The sequence below is a fragment of the Scardinius erythrophthalmus genome, assembly GCF_964197995.2.
Source record: "Scardinius erythrophthalmus genome assembly, chromosome: 1".
Lineage (NCBI taxonomy): Eukaryota > Metazoa > Chordata > Actinopteri > Cypriniformes > Leuciscidae > Scardinius > Scardinius erythrophthalmus.
The window spans coordinates 49022245-49038042 of NC_138221.1; the positions used below are offsets into that span (position 1 = coordinate 49022245).

Genomic DNA, 15798 nt, shown 5'->3' on the forward strand with positions numbered 1-15798 from the left:
AAAATTATAATGTTGATGATTTAAGGCTGGACAAAAACTAAATGTAGTTAACCTGACAAAACTTTATCTAGCTGGAATGACTAAATTAATTTAAATTCATACAACAAGATTACAACAAATTATTTCAAACTAATTCGATTTTGTTGGAAAAATGTAATTCAATTTCGTGGAAAACCTTTCCTTAATTTAATTAAGTTCGTTTAACAGATTTTTTTTTTTTTTGAGTGTATCTACCGTATGCTGCCTTCATAAACTGACCACAGTAGACAGGTGTTACACAAATACTGGATTCGGTTGTGCGTTGGTGCTTTCCTACTTCCATATAATCTAATAAAGGCTCCTTATTGGCTTTGATATTTCCATGGAGAACCTTTAACATCCATGGATATTTTCCATTGCACCCAATGTTTACAGTGGGAAAAGTTCTTTCTTAAGAATATTGAAAAATTCTTCACAGTAAGGAAAATAAACAGAATGGTTCTTTGGGGGAACCAAAATGGTTGTACTATGGCATCTCTACGAAAAACCCCTTTTGAAACCTTTATTCTTGTATACTGTATACTGCCTGCAATTTCTCAGATGCTTATAAAATATATATTTAGTATACAGAAGGGAACACATTTCTTTTTTCGGTATTATATTGGTAAGGGATGTGATCTGGCATGTATACATTGAATCTCTTCCATATAAATTCCTAGTAACAAAAGAGAAGTGAGATGGAGATGTGGTCTCTTGATTTGTCCATGCACAGCAAGTCAGCAACATTAGTTTTCTTGTGGAAAAAGTACATGTGAAACTGTCCTCACCTGACCTGGGTAAAACTGGTTGTCCTTAAACACAGTGTAGTACAAAGCAGACAAATGGGATCTGTCTGTGGTTTTTACCAGAGCTTTTTATCCAGGAACAAAAGCACAGATAATTTGGCATTTGTATAGCAATGAGGAAATAAAGCATTGAAATGAGAGGATCTCTCAGCTGCTGCCCAGTCATGGTTCCCTTTGAGGATGTGTTGTTTCAGGTGAGAAAAGCTTTACAGGTTAGCCCTGGCCTAGTACACAATCTTCTCAGAGAACTGCACGAGGCCAACGTCTTTTCTACAAAGTATTACCAGTCTCTCTACAAGGATGGAGAAGTTGAAGAGCAGCACTTGTGTGAAGTCATTTGTAATGATGGAGAATATTTGGCCAGAAGACTCTCTTTACCTATCTGGCAAAACTGGGACATCAGCCAAGGCATCCTGGATTCAGCACTCAGAAAACTGGACGATTTTGTTCCTTCTGGTGAGTTAACGTCTTTAAATGTTCTTTTTATTTCCCTTTTTTGTGTCTGCTTACCGTGTATTTATATTATTTATAACATTTATTTTACTTTAATGGCGCTCTACAAAGATTCATGAAACTTTTCCATTGCACAAACTTTCTTTATAAAAAGGTTTGGTAACACTTTACAACACAGGTGCATTGATTTGTACTAATTCCTGCTATAAACAGATAATCGTGAGTTAATGTATGACTCTAAACCGTTCATTAATGATTGCCACATCAGCAACTAATAAAGATTCATTATGGATTAATTCCCTATCAACATCTTATTTTGCTGCACATTATTGACATTTTCTTAAAAATGTTCATGAACCAGCCAAAAGAAGATTCTCTGGTTCTTCAAAGAAATTTGGCCCCCAAATTTAAAATGAGAACAATATAATAGGGGAGAGCGGGGCACAAAGTAACGCTTTTTGACTTTCTCAGTTTGTGTGAATCTACTTATGGTTCAGAGTATTTATTTTTTCCCACATTAATTTTCCACATGTCGAGTACAATTATGTGGTTTTGTTTTATTAATACAGTATATACTTTTTTCTGGATATACCCCGAAAGAATGGAAGAGAAATGTGACAACATGCCCCATAGGTTGGGTACATTGTAATATGACAGCTTAAAATGTTATCCGATCTAATAAAAATATACAAGACAGACTAAAATATTTTCTAAATAAAATACAATTAAAAAACTTTTTCATATAAAATAATGGCAATTTTTAATAATTAAATATAAACTCATTTTTGAGTTTTGACTACGAAAACAGCTACACAACAGTTCAAAACAAATAAATTAGTAATTTCTGAACATTGACTCCATTTTTTTTTTGCCTTTTTCTCATGTTTTCTCAATAGAATTAATAAAAGTATTGAATATAATAGCATATTTCTAATAGGGGCACATTGTAACGCAGTGTTACAACATGCCCCCGCCTGCACAACTGGGATTTAAACCCGGCTAGTGTCTTCTGCTACTTAGCGAAGCATTAAAGAACTATCTCAACTGTTAAATAACATCTTAGAGATTAAAATAATATCATATTTGTCTAATTTTAAATAAACACAAAAAATAGAGATGAAAAATTAACTTAAGTAAGAAATTTACTTTTGCTATGGTTTAATAAATGTCTATGGATATCTTCCAAAAAAAAAAAAAAAAAAATTTTGGCGCAATTTTTTCTCTATATAGTGTTGATATGGCAACTAGTAAATACACCAAGTGTCGTCATCCTAGCATGTGTGGAAGTATTTAAAACAAGTGTGTTACAACTAGCCCCGTGTTACGTTGTGCCCCGCGCTCCCCTAGTTTTTTTTATTATTTTTATTTGCTTTTGCAATTATATTTGGATTAAGAACTTACTATAACTATGGTTGAGTCGCTGACATAGCTTACCCCGAAGCGTTTAACACTACCCTACAACTGCAATTTTCGGGGCGAAATGCTTCATTGAATAATTCACGGCCAATAGCCTACTAAGACAAAATCTGTTTTGTTTATTTTACCATGCATGATATGTATTTTAATGTGTAGCCTATTATAGCAACATTAAGCAAACGTGGTCTTTTACATAACCCTGCCATGGAAAACTTACTTAAAAAAAAAATATTTAACAAAAATGTTTATAATTTTCTCAGATACATTTCTCAATCACATGATGGGCCCTTTTTCTCCACAATGCTGCATAATGCCTCATGTAGCCTATAACTTTCCGTGGTTTTCATCCTAGAAGTGTGCTTACGCACAAAAGCTAGCTAGCCTATATTTTGCGTACACACAAAAGTAAAACCATGCGTCTCCTCCCCGAAACAACCATATATGGAGCTCACAACGCCTAGTTTTTCTATGCATCTGCTTATCCTCATCTGCATATCATTTGCATATGCATTCTCATCCACGTGATGCCATATTTAACGGTACAAGACATTAGGAAAATATGAGATCCGTGCCGTCACATTATATTGCTAAAAAATCATTTTTAGCCTTGCCTTGTTTTTGAATAAATAAATAAATAAAATAATATAAAATACATGTCAGAGAAAATTTTTTTTCAATCTTTTCCACTGGCCAATTAGTATTTTTAATTGATTTATATTTTTAATTGAAACAGAAATAGGCCTTGTTGTGCATTATTTATTATTATGCACAGCATCTCACAGGAAAAGTGTTCAAAAGCATCGCATCCACTACAAATATTTCTGTTTATTGAATATAATTTTTTTGGGTAACTTCTCAGTAATGATTTCATGTAATTTAAGTGTTTAACTCCATTAATGAGTGCCATTTAATCTAAATGTTTATATCAGAAGTATAGGCTATATAGTTTAAATCATTATTTTATTTATTTAAACTGTCATTGTGAACATGCACTGTATTTATGATTAGGACTCATAATGAAGATTTGCAAGATTTTCATCTGCCATTAGATATGCATCAGTTTCACTAAACGGCCCAACGCGCTCGCTGGTGCGGATTTTTGATGTTTGTTTTGGATCGTTGTCCTGATGGAAGATCCAACCACGATACATTATAAGATTTCTAGCAGAGGCCGTCAGATTTTGATTTTTTATCTGTTGGTATTTGCTTGAATGCACGATACCATGTATCTGAAAAAGATGTCCAGGACCTCCAGCAAAAAAAAACAAAAAAAAAAGCCCCACAGCATTGAAGATCCAGCAGTATATAACCGTGGACATGGGGTACTTTTTATCACCCCCAAAAAGCTCTTTTTTTGTTTTGTTTCACCTGACCATAAAATCCGGTCCCTTTTGAAGTTCCTGTCGTGTCTGACAACTGAATATGCTGGAGTTTGTTTTTGGATGAACAAGGAGGATTTTTCTTGAAACCCTCCCAAACAACAAGTGGTGATGTAGGTGCCGTTTTATTATTATTATTATTATTATTATTATTATAGGCTTTCATAAGACTCAAATAATCTCTGCAATTCTCCATCTGTGACCCTTGAAGAGTCTTTGGCCACTCAACTTCCCTCCTCGCTGTGCATTAAGACAATATAGACTCGCGTCCTCTTCCTGGCAGATTCGTAACATGTTTAGTTGATTGAAACTTCTTATTTCCCTGATTGTGGAAATGGGAATTTTCCGTGCTTGGGCTATTTTCTAACAGCCACTTTCTATTTTGTGAAGCTCAACAATCTTTTGCTGCATATCAGAACTGTATTCTTTGGTTTTACTCATTGTGATGAATGATTAGGGTATTTTGGCCTTTGTGTTTCCTCATATTTATACTCCTGTAAAACAAGAAGTCAAAGTGTCATGTTCCTAGTCATGCTGGTGTGCTAAATAATGTAAATATCAATGGGAATATACTTCAGAGATATTTTACTCCTAAAAAAATCTAGGGGTGCCAATAATTGTGGCCAACGTGTCACATATTTCATAGTGTGATTTACCCCCCACTTTCAATTCTTTTACTTCAATGAAAGGTTAGATTTTTGCAATTCTTGCAAAGACTGTATTAAATGCATCAAATGTCTTTCAGTTTTGAGTACAGTAGCAATGCTACAGGAGGGTGTGAATAAACATTTAAAACAACACTGCAGGATACTAGTTCTATATTTAAATACTGACCACATTTGCACTCAAACAAACGAAAAGTGTCAATGGGGTTCGAAATAGAACCATAGGATTCTTGACTAAAATTTAAAGAACAATTCATGCCAAAAAGGTTCTGTATAATGACAAATATCTTAAATGATTGTATAATCCCATGATGGGAACCCCTAAAAGGTTCTATATATGAACTGTCTGACAGAACCCGTTAAGGTTGTATGCTGTAGTGTTGCAACAGTAATAGTGCTTGACAGGATGCACCTGTTACTATCTCTCACACTAGTTGCTTTCTAAGCAAGCTGTACAGTATGTGTGGCATTGGGTCTGAAGTTTTTTTTTTTTTTTTTTTCCAATGAGGATTGCTGATTAAAAATAACACAGAAAGATGTCAGAATTCAACCCAAAGAAGCCACTGTAATACATAATTTTAGATGTCCTTCTTCAATATACAACATGAGTTGACTTTGAGACATTGTACTGTAAGATATGGTGTCACCAGCAAACCAGGCAAGTCTGTGAGAGACGGTTTCTATTGTGGAACGGTTTCTATTATGGGCAGTACTGATTAAAAAACTAAAGCAAACAAAGTTGTCATACCAGTCTGTGCGCTTTCATTTTAGGAGGAGGTTGGCATAATATGTTTGGTATCTTTTGTTTTGCAGCTGGGAACTTAACTGTAAATGGCAGGATTTACAGAGGGTTTTTTGGCATTCACAGACATTCAACAGGTTTTTTTGGAAATCATGGCATAAACAGGTGTTTTATAAAGACCAGTGTGTGTGAAGAAAAAAAAGGTCATAACAGACAATGGAAAATACCTGCCACTCCAGGGTGGAGCATTACCACATAGGAGTGCCAGGCTTATAACATATTGAGTACGTAGTGATTGAGTTTTTTCAGCTTATTAACAAACAAGATACATATTTTAGAGTTCCTTACCGTACGTCATTAAATGATATAATGTTAATACATAAACCTCTTTTGTTACTGTAAAATGTACTAATATTAACACAGTCGATACAATGTAAGGTCACATGATTACTTATAAAGACAGATCCCCATCAGGGTAAAACACATGACAGTAAAATAATTCAGTAGACATTATTATATTATCATCATCATCTTCATGCATATTTTCTAAACGACAGAGGGAGGTGAGTTTGGGTTTCTGCCTAACCAAACCAGCCTCTTTCTCATACTGAAAGTAAAAGTGTGAAGAGACAGTGCAGCCTGTTTTGGTGTTTGCCAGACTATGCCTTACCACGGTTAATCTGAGGACACGTAGTGCGCAATAAGGCTAATTTTCTTCACAACTTTAATGCAATGGATAAATAATTCTGAGTAAACATGGACTGTATCAGTGGAACAGGTAAAGTTAAAAGATTTTAATTTATTATAAACTACAGTTAAATTATGTAATGCGTTTTGCGTCGTACTTATTTTACTTTGCTCCATAAAACCAGTCATTTTTATTACAAAAGAAATTTATAATTTGAATCGTCAGACAAATATTTAGGCTATATATCCGAAACGGGTTTTTCCCCATCGCAGTTAGGCTATTTATTTTCTTGCGGAAAGCGCGCGCTTCATGCACAGCATCTTGCGCGTCCACGCTACTACTATGAGTTTTAGGCTACCTCAGGAAATTGTAACGGCATATTTATGTCATGATTAAAAACATGTAATATAATGTGTCACTGTGTTACAACAGATGCTGAATTGCAAAATATTGTCGCAGACCCAATGTCTGAACTCTTACCTGGTGAGTAGCCTAGATGCAGTTATTTTAACGTGGTAAACAATTGTAGCCCTATGTGGCATTTGAGTTGTTTTCAAATGAGATTTCCCTTTTGTTTTCACAGATAATGTCCTCTTAGAATATCTTGAGTCCATTCAGAATGAATCTGAAGAAGCTTTATTTGGTCAGTTTCACACATTACCCCATTTAATTGTGCAATTTGTTATTTGTTATATTGCAAGCTGTATATAGGCCTATGTCATGAAGGCTATAAATAATTTCCTTCCTTGTCTTGGCAGATCCCAACTTCCTTGAAAACCTCAGTTTTCTATGTAAGACTCCCTAATAGAATTATATTTTTAAATAATATTTTTGGAATTGAAGGGAAACCAATTAATGTTTGTTAATGCATATGCATCATTCGAAAATAAAGTTAAATACATTTTGTAATGTCTTTCACATCTGCTTTACAAACAACAGTTGACCCTGACACAATTTGCACACAACCTAGCCAAGCACTAGGCCAAGAAAATGCTTCTTTGACAAACAAAAGCTCAAGAAAGCGAAAAGGTAATGTTATTTTCTCTTATGTTCTCATATGAAATACCTGTATTGAAATTAGTAAGTAAGAGGTATTTGTTCTATTGATAGTTGATTCACCTTCAAACAAAACCCGCACAGATACTAATGGCCAACCCTTGTACAAACACAACAAAAAAGGTAATTCAAACATCACAATGTAGCATTATACAATCATTGTAATGGTTTAATGGTCAGAACCAGAAGTGTTGAATTATTTAACTCCCAAACTAGTTTTAAACATAACAGAGCTATTTTTTTTTAACTTCTGTTTTAAGTAACACAATTTGTGTGTGTATATATTGTTTTTAGAACTCTATACTTATTAATAAAAGAAAGGAAACATATTTGTTATAAATGCACCTCTCTGTAGCAATGAAACCACAAATGAAACAATGATGCAAACCAAAAGCATGTCTTTGTTACAGCAACACCGCTCTCAGAAAGCCCCTCAAGAGGAAAGACACCCACCATTACATCTCAGGGTAGTTTCCAAGTGAGCTCAAACACATTCCAGAATATTTTCCGTATTCCATTCAGACCCCTTCCTCTGCCCTCTAGTGGTGAGTTTTGTAGGTTTTTTATTTTCATATTGTACATGCATTTAAAAAAAAAAAAACTAGGCCTTGGCTTTGAACATTGACTGTGACTCTTTGGATCACTCAGGTGGTTCAGCACTACAGTTCATCCAGAACATCTGCCCTTTTACGCCCCCTCTGATCAGCACTGTGGTCCCGACATGGCCCACGTATGTGCTTGGTGAGTCAACTGCTATCATCATCAAACGGCTGCATGTGCCTGTATGTTCTTTAATTCTTTTATTCACTTGATCTCTCCTTTCACATCCAATCTATGCAGTGTCGCCCCAACATGTGAGTCCAGGCACTCAGATACTTCCACTTTCACCTGGTAAGTTAAAAAAAGATGTTGTCTCATGGATAATTAAGCCTCTTTGGCATGGGTTGTCAAGTCTGCAGTTTTCCTGAGGAGTTGGGCTACTTTTAGACTGTTGACGTGGATAAAAGGATAAATGTGCATAAACTGTATTTGACTGAAATGCTTGTATTAAAATATATTACACATTTTGCATTCTACCAATGATAAAACTATGCTAGATGATGAGTTTTGTGAGCGAGGGCCACTGGTAGGGTACAAAAATAGACTGTTTATGATTACTCCTATATAGTGATTTGTATTTATACATATTAAAATATGTATTTTAGGAATTAGAGTGGGATATTGTGAGTTTGGATATTTGGGATTGGGTCATTGTGGTAGTTTTGGGTTATTTTTGATTGGACATCGAGTCAGATTTGTTTTTAGCAATACTGTGGTGTGTAGTAACAGAATTCTTTCTTTTCCAGCTGATGGCACAGTTGCCCCACCAGAGCTCACGGTTTCAGTACTCCCAGTCGGCTCATCCTCAGACCGTGCATGCAAGAGTTTGCCATCAGTATCTGTAGACACACTCTCTCCTATAAAAGGTGAGTTCAGGGTTTGAGGACAGAAAATGTGTGTCTGTGCTTGGTTACTGCTTCGTATTCTGTTTCAAAAATAGCGGAAACCTTTGCACAGGTTTCGAGAGTCATTTGCTTCTTTGAAACGAATAAATATTAATACAGATAAATATTTACACGTGTAGTTTTGGGAATGCTCAATTTATGTATAATCCTCAGTTCTAAAGAACTCCAACTGACCATTAGCCTGGATGCCAGCCGAACTTAGCCCCGTCCACAACATTTGAGGTCAGGAAGTTCGGTCTGGACTTGATGCGTTGTGGACATAGACTTAATACATACATAGATGCACTTTTGGCAGCTCTCAACACCTCTGCTGAGTGCAAGACTGCGCTGTAAACAAATCCAAGTAAATGGGTGAGCTGCGGTTTCTCTGGATAAAAACAAAAATAATGTTCAACCGACTAACGGCTAATATTGACTTTTATCAACCGATTTCAGTGGATTGTACGTGGTGTACAAAAAGTTCCATCTCTAGTTATTTCAAATCTCGATATTTTTTTAATAAGGAATTGTCAAAGCTCAGGCTTGTCATGTATTTGGCTTTTTATTCTTGGATAAGAATTGTGAAGACCCCCATACTGAGAAATAATAAAATTTTCACATTCAATGAAATAAAGTTTTCTTATTGTGGAAAAAGCATTTTCTGTCTTTTGACCCGATTTTAGCAATAACAAAGATAACTGATGGATCCTTTTTGGTAATACAGTACATATGATATGGTACAACTACAGTGCAATGCAAATAGTAAATATAAGATGAAGTGAGAAGTAATAGTATAGTTTAGTGTATAGTCAATAAAATAAACAAACAGTAGCCTATAGAGCAAATACAATAGTAATGAATAGTATAATTATATAATATCATGAGTACAATAATATAATAATAATATATTGATAATAGTATATAGTTTATACATAATACTATTATAGTAGCAATAGAATATGAAATATCAATTACAGAATATAAACAATAAAAAATAATAAGTTAAATAGTGACTAGTGAATAGTACAATAATTTAACAGCATAACTATAATAGATTGATAATCGCAAGTGGTATAATATTATAATAACAATAATAATAATAACAGCAAATACAATGTAATATCAATTGCAGAATAATATAGACAATATGAAAAAAATATGAAACATTATAATATTGATCATTAAACTGACATTTAACAAAAAGAGACAGGGTTGTGTCATTTTATTTTATGTAGGCCTACATACAGTGATGAGAATGTATATATAAAATATTTTATATATTTTAAGATATTCTTACAAGGCTATATAAAAGCACACAAAGCAGGCATTTTTCTCAATTCCCGTTATGAGAGTTATGGAAAAGTTGCCCTCCGCAATATGGCGGCGCTGTTGACGTACGATCCAGCGTCTATGTATTTATTATGTCTATGGTTGTGGAGCAACTATGCTCGAACCAGAGCTGTTCGGGTTCGGACCAATCAAATGGTCAGGGCAGGCTTTATACGATGATGGACAAATGATCAACAGTAATCATCCACGTCACCAAAGAGCGCTTGGGTTGAATTCGTTTACAACAAAGATGACTGGCGCTGGAGAATTGAGATGTGTAGAATCCGCCACCGCGTCTGTTATAGAAGATATCGATAGCGCATAAATTTTAAAAGAGGAACCGAGAAACGCGATCAAGGTATTTGTCGATCGGAAAGATGAATATAGAACATACGTCACTTACTCCGTTGCTCTGAATGGTTGTAGATCTATCCAGTCGAATGCAGAGGCATTTTCTTTTTTGGTTCGGTTGAAACCATAGACTGTAAAATCTATCGCTTTATGCCGTTGTGGAGACTCTCTATTCGTTTTGGTGAAATCACAAAACAAAATGCACACAAACGTGTCCCTGCTTGATATACAACCACTGATGAACATATTTGGTTTTAATGAGAAGAAGAAAAAAACTATGAAAGTGCGGATTAGAACCAAGAACCTCTGACACGCTCGGCAAAAATTACCACTAGACAAAGCATGCGGATCTATGGATTTATTCATGTGGAAATTCTCTGCACTAACAATATATATTAGTAGATCTCATTAAACGACAAATTAAACCCAATGTACTATTGTTTTGAAATGGATTTCTGGACATCATAATGTGTTTGTACACATATATTGTACATGTATCTGATTTAGTTTGTATTAGCCTTATTTTGTATTTTATTGTTGTATTATAAGAATAAAAAAAATAAAAAAAGTATGGTAGGTCAATTAGTAGTGACAGAATTTATTGCTTGTTTGTTTTGCGAATTACAGAAGGAAACCCACAAAAGAACACCGATTCCCCACCTTCCAAAACCGAAAGGAAAATCCGCCCAGAAGCACCAGGTCAGAAACCTATTTAATCATTGTGTAAGCCTGAATAACTTTATTAGACTGTGGGAAACATGTGTGGGAAAAATGTTTGTTTTACAGAATGTGTTAAAAACTACATACTTCGCGTAAAGTCCCACGTGAGAGATGTCTGCTGCACTATGCGTGGGGGAATGGGAATGGAATCACATTACGTGGATGTGCATCTGATCCAGAGGAAACTCCTTATCAAATCTGGAAAGAATGCAAACAAGTGCTTAGAAAAAGAACTGGTCATCCTCAGTGATTCAGAGCGGAAGAAAGCAAAGTTGGATAGAAATCAGTTGTTCCGTAGCAGTGATTCCAAACCAAAACAATCTGTCGCCCTCCTCGGAAAAGCCGGAGTGGGGAAAACCACCTTCATTCGGCGTTTATGCTTGGACTGGGCGAGCGGCAGCCTGCCTCAATTTCAGTTCGTTTTTTTGCTGAACTTTAAAATTTTAGACCTCACACAATCAAACTACAGCTTGAAAGGTTTACTGTTCGATTTGTCTACATCTCCTCGCTGTGAGGACTCAGATTCAGTGTTCAAACACATTCTGTCCTGTCCTGATGAAGTTCTCATTATCTTTGACAGCTTTGATCACATTAAAGACTTTGAGGGGCTTCTTCAGTCCCCTGCTAAATCACCCACAGACACTAAATACACCATCAAGCAGCTGTTTTCGGGTTTGTTCCAAAAGGAAATCCTCTCGGGCTGCACGATTCTCATCTCCACAAGGCCTAAAGACGTTTTAAATCAGGTGCTGCGAAAAATCGACAGCCTTTTGGAGCTTGGTGGCTTCTCACCTGAAGACATCGAGTTGTATACATCAAAATATTTTGGGGATTCTTCCCTCCAAGGGAGTGCACTAAAAAAGATTAAGAGTCAAAGCTACATATTCAGTTTATGCTCCAACCCGCTACTTTGTTGGACTACCTGCTTCCTGCTCGAGCACCAAGACAATCGCGGTGATGGTTTGCCTTCAACCCTCACAGACTTGTACCTCAGAGTTACCTCCAAACATCTGCAATTGGCTATTCCTGGAAACAGCTCAGTATGCAAGAAGAAACAGCCAGACATCCCACAATTGTGCAAAATGGCATGGGAGGGATTTAAGAATCACAATACACAAGCAAACCCTGGCAGTTCAACAGAGCTGCTGGGCTGCGGTCTTAAAAGTGGCATACTTGTATCCTACGAAACATCTGAACGCCAAGAAAACCACTTTGCAGACCTCTTCACTCAGAACCTCCTGGGCGCTTTGCACTTGGTGCAATCTAAACAGATGAATGAAAAAATGGTGGTGGCAAACTGCATAGTCCAGCAGAAGAAACGAAAGGTTCAGGGAGAGTCGCAGGACGTGGTGCAGAGGTTTGTCACTGGATTGGTCTTCCAGAAGGCACCTGAGGGAGGAAGCATCCTGGACTGCAGTATCAACATAAAGGCCAAAAGAAAAGCAGTTGAAGCCCATCTGGAGAGAATGAAGCCTAAAGATTTGGTTCCTGCCAGGTTATTAGAACTGTTTCATTGTGTTTATGAGACCAACAGAGCCAAATTTGCCAAACTGCTGTTAAAAAACCTGCCTGGCAATCTGTCATTCTGTGGGGCGCAGCTTTGCCCTTCAGACGTGTATGTCATATGCCATCTCCTCCGGCAAGCCAGCGCAATGAAGCGGACCTTCTCCATTAACCTGCAAGATACATGCATTCCCATCAGTGGCCTGAAAGAGCTTGTGGGACTCAAATGTATCAAATCATTCTGGTGAGAAACTGCATTGCTAAAATAAGAGTTCACCTAAAAAAATGAAAATTGTCATCATTTATTCACCCTCCTCCACCCACAACCTGTGTGTGTAAATACAAAAATAGAAAAGTTGAAGATTGTTTTAATTCTAATACAAACGAACGAAAACTGAAGCTTTCAAGCTTCAAAAATGATGTAAAAGCACCTTAAATGTAGTCTATATGATTCGTGTTCTCTATTCCAAGTCAAACAAAAGCTTGTGTGATGATCAGACCGAAATTCAAGTAGTTATTCATTGAGTCAGAAAGATTTTAAAAACGGCACACAAGTTGTATTGACCACTTTAATGATACTTCATATCCTCTTAGAAGACCTTTTCGAAGTTCACTTTAATTCCATGGAAAACAGCAAAACTTTTCTGCCTTTGTGTTCCACAGACGCAAGGATGTTTGGAACAACATGAGGATGAATAAATGACAGAATTTTCAGTTTCGAGTGAATTAGCGCTTTAAGCAAAAGGTTTTCATTTGTATTTTTATTGTATTTGTTTTTCCATTAGGGCACATACAGCAGACACCATTGGCTTATGGGAGGACTTGCATCAAAGCAACGATGAACTGAACCTGAAAAAAGCCATTGAGAAATTCACCTTGAACCCATTCAAGGCAACACAAGTTTATCACATAGAGAGCCTGCCTGGCCTTGTCCGAATTCACAGAGAGAAGAAGTTACCAATGAGGTACAGCATCAATTTTATTCCAATGACTATCGTTGTTTGTCTGTTTTTCAATTCCAGTTGTGGCATAAAATGATGATGTTGATAAGGAAAATGGCTGTATTTTCAGTGAATTTGTTTCTGCACTGGATGAAGGTGTACCAGCACTCCAGCATCTGCAGAGACTAGAATTTGAGTATGCAAATCTCACTCTTATCTTTTCCTGCTCCTGCCTTTCGTTTTCCCTTTACCCTTTTATCCATTCAGTGTTGCTTATATTGGGTGGTGTGTTCTGCATTGTAGGCTTGGAGTCCAGAATGGTCCAGAACTTTTCCCTAAACTCATAGAGGTCCTACCTTCTCTGCAGTCTCTCAAACATCTGGAGTGAGTATTCTGTGGTGGATTTTGTCGCAAATTGGATCAGAAAAAGATTTTAAGATTTTTTTTTTTTTTTTTTTTTTGTATTTCAGTCTTGAGAAAAACCAAATAGGAGACTCCGGAGCTGAGAAGCTATCTGGCGTTTTACAGTTTTTGGCATGTCTGAAATTGCTGAAGTAAGTTTAAAGGAAACTGTAACTGTGAAACTGTAAAGGAACTGTGTCCCAACTGAACTGACCAATTTTCCCACCACCCAGTCTGTCTCAAAACTTCATTGGAGATGCCGGTGTGGAGAAACTGGCTAAAGCTCTGGCCTCAGTTCCTTCTCTACAGAGCCTCAGGTACAGTCACTCTCGGAAATAACTATATACTTATTAAATAAAACCTGAATTTTGGAACTGTTTATAAAAACCTCACTGTTTTGACACAATTATTCCACTTTCCTCACTTCTAGCCTGTATGGAAATGTGATTGCTGACAGTGGAGCTGAACACCTGGCTTTGGTTTTACCAGACATGAAATTCCTGCAGGACTTGGAGTAAGTACTTATCCAAATTAAGGTTGATCCTCGAAATAGATTTAAACATCTTAGTCATTTTTGACATTTGGTTTCTCTTTTGTTCTATTCTAATTGTCTTCAATTCAAATAAAATGTAAGAAATGTTATTTTATTACATTATATTATATCTATGCATTTCTTGTTATTTACTTTTTAGTGTTAAGTTCAACAAGTTCACAGACATTGGAGCTACAAAGCTCAGTGCTGCTCTGAAAAACTGCAATGGAATGAAGTCTTTGGAGTGAGTGTCTAATCTTTAACATCATTTGGGATATTGGTCTGATAGGCCAGTACATTAACTTTTACTTGCATAACTTTTTTTCTTGTATTAGGTCTCAGATACTAGCATCTCTACTAACTAAGACTAAGCATCACATTTGAGCTAGTTGAAACACAGTCCAGAAGACAGACAGAAGTTAATCTCTAAAATCTGACCACAGTCACTAAGATTATGAATTATGTCCATTATTGTTCATCATTATATAGCTTTTAAGCTTTTCATGATATGCAAATGATCTTGTTTTTTCTTCTTCCTCAGGCTGTGGAATGACTGTATTCCATGTGGAGTTTTTGAACACCTTCGTCTTCAAGATCCAAGGATAAGATCACTTTGACACATTTTAAAATGGGCTCATAATAGAGATTGTTACAATAAGCGAGGATTTTTGTGTTTTTTTTACAAAAGCATCATTCATTATACAATTCATTAGTACATCACACTAAACTGCTTCAAAAAGTTGTTCCACTTTCTCAATGAAATTACTTTACATGTGACTGACTTGCACTTTCTGAAATGTTTGTGGATATACTGTTTCTCAGCACTTAATGTAGGCTACTTATTGTTCTGTTGTTGTTGTTGTTGTTGTTTTTTTTACAATAAACATGTTCTATGAGTTTGGTTTTCATGATTGTCAGTTTCAGATAAATCAAACATATTTATAATGAATAATTCAATTTGAACATTAGTTATTACTATTCAGTTATTATGGCTATCTATCTATACAAGCTATCGTATGTAACGTTAATGTATGTAAATACTACTTCTTACTTGATGGATACACAACGAGTCATTAAATTGAGTTTTAAAGGTAGGATAGGCAATTTCAGGGAAGTCCACTGTTAACAGTATGTTTTTGTAATATGGCAACAGATATTTGAAAGTCAAATGAGACACCATGGCAACACAAAAAGTGCAATTAATCATTTATTAAATATATATAGATGGGTAACTGAAACTCAAATGTATCATTTTTTTTCAGGCTGTCACAAATATCCGGTTTCAAAGAGAGTCTTTTAAAGAAAAACTCAAG

General features: G+C 35.9%; 1 protein-coding gene across 2 annotated transcripts; it reads left to right on the forward strand.

The window, feature by feature from the left end:
* The first annotated feature begins 228 nt into the window (after window positions 1-228).
* ciita (class II, major histocompatibility complex, transactivator) lies at window positions 229-15381 on the forward strand. Of its 2 annotated transcripts, none has more exons than XM_081384506.1 (20): window positions 229-1280; window positions 6600-6650; window positions 6751-6810; window positions 6926-6958; window positions 7107-7196; window positions 7278-7346; window positions 7634-7768; window positions 7872-7964; window positions 8064-8114; window positions 8570-8689; window positions 11015-11086; window positions 11174-12854; window positions 13396-13575; window positions 13682-13747; window positions 13855-13935; window positions 14022-14105; window positions 14187-14270; window positions 14384-14467; window positions 14646-14729; window positions 15027-15381. In XM_081384506.1, the coding sequence occupies exons 1-20, from the start codon at window positions 959-961 to the stop codon at window positions 15100-15102; spliced, it is 3516 nt and encodes a 1171-aa protein (XP_081240632.1). In that variant the 5' UTR covers window positions 229-958; the 3' UTR covers window positions 15103-15381. The 2 variants fall into 2 exon arrangements, with proteins under 2 accessions (XP_081240632.1, XP_081240633.1); XM_081384507.1 differs by lacking the exon at window positions 229-1280 and adding an exon at window positions 5982-6257.
* Window positions 15382-15798: the final 417 nt, after the last annotated feature.

Coding starts and splice junctions, on each gene's coding strand:
- ciita (XM_081384506.1), top strand. CDS start 959: ATGAGAGGATCTCTCAGCTGCTGCCCAGTCATGGTTCCCTTTGAGGAT. Junction 7,769..7,871: donor CCTTCCTCTGCCCTCTAGTG/GTGAGTTTTGTA, acceptor TGGATCACTCAG/GTGGTTCAGCACTACAGTTC. Junction 8,690..11,014: donor CACACTCTCTCCTATAAAAG/GTGAGTTCAGGG, acceptor TGCGAATTACAG/AAGGAAACCCACAAAAGAAC.